General features: G+C 40.9%; 1 protein-coding gene across 1 annotated transcript in view; it reads right to left on the reverse strand.

Moving 5' to 3' along the window:
* kif5aa (kinesin family member 5A, a) overlaps nucleotides 1–5,000 on the reverse strand; it is a 26,045-nt gene that overhangs the window by 9,271 nt on the left and 11,774 nt on the right. The window contains exons 13-17 of the mRNA XM_056464639.1: nucleotides 2,826–2,894; nucleotides 2,372–2,578; nucleotides 1,933–2,079; nucleotides 865–1,053; nucleotides 91–208 (exon numbers count right to left, since the gene is read on the reverse strand). Coding sequence (XP_056320614.1) covers nucleotides 91–208; nucleotides 865–1,053; nucleotides 1,933–2,079; nucleotides 2,372–2,578; nucleotides 2,826–2,894 — 730 coding nt within the window. The remainder of the gene's footprint in view (nucleotides 1–90; nucleotides 209–864; nucleotides 1,054–1,932; nucleotides 2,080–2,371; nucleotides 2,579–2,825; nucleotides 2,895–5,000) is intronic.

The following is a 5,000-nucleotide window of genomic DNA, read 5'->3' on the forward strand; positions in this document are numbered from 1 at the left end:
CGCGTGTGCGTGTGTGCGTGTGTGTGTGTGTGTGTGTGTGTGCGTGTGTGCGTGTGTGTGTGTGTGTGTGTGTGTGTGTGTGTGTCTCACCTGAGTTCTGCAGCATGTACAGTTCCTCACTGAGAGCATCATAATTATCCTCCAGCTGTCTCTTCTTCTGCTCCACGTTCTGCATGTATTCTGTGAGGGAGCGGATCTTTGCCTCGTGCTGCTCACACACACACAGCCACACACACACACAAAGATGCAAAGTTTACATCGTATAATACACAGTCACACTCTAACAGAAATGCACTATTTAATTCAATTTACCATTTCCTTTGATACAGCACACACACACTGATGCTGGTATTAGTGGTTTATGGGGACTTAATGTATTTTATCCAGCAAAAAATACTTATAAGTTAAACCAACCCTCGCAGCAAACCTGTAGCAGTCTCTGAATGTGAAAAGACCGCTTTAAATATGATTATTAAGCCATTTGAATTTCGGGTACACAAGGCACGTCCTCATAAACCACACCAATGTTGAAATACCATGGTCATACCCAGGCTCAGACAGAATCTGTCTACATTTGTTTGCTATTTCTGTGCAGAATTTGGTCAATAGAGTTTTGAAATGATTATAAAAGGTGAATAAATGCATATGTACACACATTTACATGACATAAATACACTCAATAATGGCCTACAAACCTTCTCATAGTCATGAGTCACACACATATCACTATGCAAACATTTCTGTCCTTGTAAACCACCACACACACACACACACACACACACGCACACGCACACGCACACGCACACGCACACGCACACACACACACACACACACACACACACACACACACACACACACACACACCTGTGAGATGAGCAGTTGGCATGATGACAGCTCTCGGCTGGTCTCCTCCATCTTGCGATGGCACTCCAGCTGCATGTTCTCCAGCTGCCGGCAGCGCTTCACCATCGACTTCACCTCCGATTTAATCTTACTGATGTAGAGACGCGCCACGGTGAACTCCTCCTCGATCGCACCGCTGATCTCCACCGGCTACACACACACACACAGATTATTGTCACCATAAACACACACTTCTGCAACTAAAGCTACTGTGCATCAGTATCTTAGCTCTTCAGTGTACTCTGTCCAGTGGCAGAACATCCCACAGTCAGTTTGCTGTATTTGCTTGATTCTGATTGGTCAGTTGCTACATTGGGTATGTTATTCCCAGATAACCACAGCTGAAACTAATGACACAGACTGAGAATCATCTTGACCATCAGTGAACACGTCCATGTCCATATTTATATGCTTGTCTGTCTCGCTGCTGTTTTTGACTGTTTGGCGCCACCTAGTGTCTGAATAATGTGCAGGTTAGTGTATACTCCATCAGCTGTTTGGCGCCCTCTAGTGTCTGAATAATGCGCAGGTTAGTGTATACTCCATCAGCTGTTTGGCGCCTTCTAGTGTCTGAATAATGCACAGGTTAGTGTATACTCCATCAGCTGTTTTCACGTCTGTCAGCTTTGTCTTTAATGAATTAATAAACTATAATAACTCAGAACAATGCTTAGTGTCTAATGTTGATGTTTTGTGGCCAGTAGCAGTGTAATAAGCAGGATAAAGTACACGCAGGCGGTTGTTTTCTCAGAATAAACCCTGCAGTCCTCTACAACAGCTGCTGATGAACCTCACAGGCTTTATTTCGCGATAACAATCACCTGGATGTACTTTATCACTTATTATAACCCTTTTTATTTGATTTAAATAACTATATCATACATTATATTATTGCATAAAGTTACTGACACCACGATTTTTGGTCATACTGGCCCTATTAGTGACAGATACTCTATTTACAGTCAACTATGGCCAGATTAAAAATAAACCCTCGCGAGTCTGTAAAGTGAATGTGCTCTCTAATCTTACCAGCTTGATTTCTCCGTTTCCGACGATGCTGCTGAACTCGCTCAGATCCTTCATCAGGCCGTTCAACACGTCAGCGATGCGCTTCCTCTGCTGTGAGCTCACTTCCTGCATCTGCGCCAGCTCCGCCTCCAGCTCCATCAGGTTGGCCTAGAAAGGTAAGGAAAGGGTGAGGACACAACATTCGGTGCTTTTCCACCGAACCATACAGCTTGATGCGGTTCAGTATGGTGCTTTGGTTATATATATTTATAAATATACGCAAACATGGAGTCACTGTAAGAAAGTGTCAGGTGCAAAACTGCTGCAAGTGTTGGTTAAAGTGTCAGAGAGATGAGAGAGTGTGTTTTCTACAGACGCCCAATCAGAATTGCACAATGTTAAATATGGGCTGCTCTCTAAGGTGTCTGGTGCATATGGAGAGGAAAGAGCGTGTGATCACCATCTTGTGGCTGAGCTGCTCCGCCAGCTGTTTGTTGTGCAGGCTCTTCTCCTCCACCTCCTGGCTCTTCTGGTCGTAGTTGACGGCCAGCTCCTCCAGCGCCTGCAGCACCTCCCGCACCTCCGCCTTGGCGCTCTCGCTCTCCGTCTGCAGGCGACCCAGCTCCGTCTGCACCTTATCACTGTCGCCGCGGGTGGAGGCCAGCAGCTGAACACACCACAGCATTACAGTTCACAAACAATGAAGCATACTGTAGACACATGCAGCGTGTCAGTCGCACACCGGTTTGACCTGTCTAATTAACGCTTGATCTCTTTAAAGATGTCAAAATAAGATGTGTGGGTTGTGGGTTAAATTCATATACACAGTCATATACATATGAGTGAAATGCTTAAACAACTGCCTGTAGCATTATATATATATATCAATAAGAAGTCTGAATGTAATCTCTGACCTCGTCCTGATCCAGAATCTGCTCCTTCAGCTTCTCCACCAGCTGACACTGGAGATTGATCTCATCGTCCTGGAGAACACACACATATAGAAACTGTAATTCAGGATCTGATAGATGACCCATGGCCCACACTGAGCCTTCATCTTAATAACAGAAGTGATATTGTCATGAGTGCAAATAAAAGCTTTTCTCACTGAGAGTGTTTGTCTTCTATTTAGTCTGGATGTTCATAGGTAAGGAGTAAGTATAAAGAAGTATTGTCCTGCCAAGATAATAATCAGCCCATGGAAGAGTTTGTAAGGAGTTTTTTGACTGAAAATGCCTGATTTTGAGATTGATTTCGTCAACACTTCTGGAAATCTTTGCTTTGATTATTGTGTTTTGCTGTGTAAATTCACACAAATCTTATACTTTGGTTCTTTTTTATATCAGAAACCACTGGACTCAACCACTGGACTGAACAGTTACTGCATGAAAAAATCTTTATTTTGCTTATACCACATGGGAAGATTATTGTTTCAAACTATTTGATGAGAAAGCCCTATAACGACCCCTAGTGGAAGGCTTTGTGATAAGGAGTTCAGTGACAAAAGGCAGTCATGTCAGCTGGAGAGACACAGTCTGCAGATCGGGCTGGCTGGACTGTGCAACCGATTTGTACATGTTTTACACCAGTGTGTTATTGATTATGGGTGAGCTACCCTTTTTGATCCAGATTAATGTTCTGATTAGTGTCATTTTCTTGTAAATCGCAGGGTATGTCTCACGATTTCCACGTGCGTCATGAGTGAAAGTAGAGGTTATCAAACCCAATCTCATTTCGGACTTTTAACTGGAAATTCACTTTGATTCATAGTTTGATTACAACCTGTGTACCTGTTTAATATATATCACCTGATTCAGTCAATAATTTGTGAAATGTTCACTTTTGGGTAGATTTAGCTTGTACAATAATACTGAATGGTCATTCCAATTGCTTACAACAGTATATGTAATTCATCATTATCATTATAATCCACAATTACTCAATGTATGTTTATTTACATCTTAATAAATAAGTTTGTTTGTACAATGTAATGACATTGGCAATTGTTCCTCTTTGTATTTTTCTGTCTTATAGACCACATGTGTGTACAGACATTCCAGCTTCATTAAACTTACAAAACTGGGAATCCTTCGTCCTGTTCTCTTACTGGAACTACCCCTATCATCTTGAGTGCATGACACCTGGACCCCCCTGAGCGTCACATACACTCGTAAAGCAATCAGTTTACTTGTCTAAAAAATGCTTCTTTATTTAAGTGTTTTATTTATTTTACCAAGGCAAAACTTCCAGATATATATATATATATATATATATATATTCAGATTCCTGAACTGAAAATCACTGCTGTTTGATTTGATTCTCTAGCATGAGCTTGAAAATGAACCTAGTTTAAATAAGCAGCACAATCCTGAGCGCAGACTAGCAATTGAAAGCAACAAACTTGTATGATCAGATTTTACTTTGATTATGTAGTTATTTCAGTACAGTAAGTTATTGTATGATTAGGGTAGATTATTACTACATTGACAGAATATAACAGTCTTTAATTGAATATACTTATATTTTCTGCTCTTTCTGGACTCTTATAATCAGCTGCTTTGAATATGTAAAAAGCTCTGCGTATCATAAATCTGTAATGATGGAATGAATGCAATGAAGAATTAAAAAACAACAGAAGAGTTTTAAATCTTATCTGTCTGAAATAATAATGTTTTGGTCAATAAAGTAAGCTCATATCAGTTAGAAGTGAGGTATGGTGTGCCACAACCCAGCAGGCACACAACATCATCAGACATTAATATTAGGTTAGATTTAGTTCGTGACGTCAGCTGACCAAAATTCAATATCTAGCCAGCATCTACGGACAACGTTATTTTGACGTCCAATAATGACGTCAAATGACGTTTATATTTGGTTGATTTTAGGTTGTGTTGGAAAGTGACCAAAATCCAATGTCGAGCCAACATCTTAAACCAATGTCATATTATTCGTCAGGTATGGCAACCAAGATCCAACATCTGATAGACGTCATATTGGTCACGTCCACACAACGTCAAGCACAACATCATTAGACGTTGATATTTGGTTGATTTTAGGTTGGACATTGGACAATGACGTCTGCCTGATGT

This window comes from Danio aesculapii, chromosome 9 (genome assembly GCF_903798145.1).
Source record: "Danio aesculapii chromosome 9, fDanAes4.1, whole genome shotgun sequence".
NCBI classification, from domain to species: Eukaryota; Metazoa; Chordata; class Actinopteri; order Cypriniformes; family Danionidae; genus Danio; species Danio aesculapii.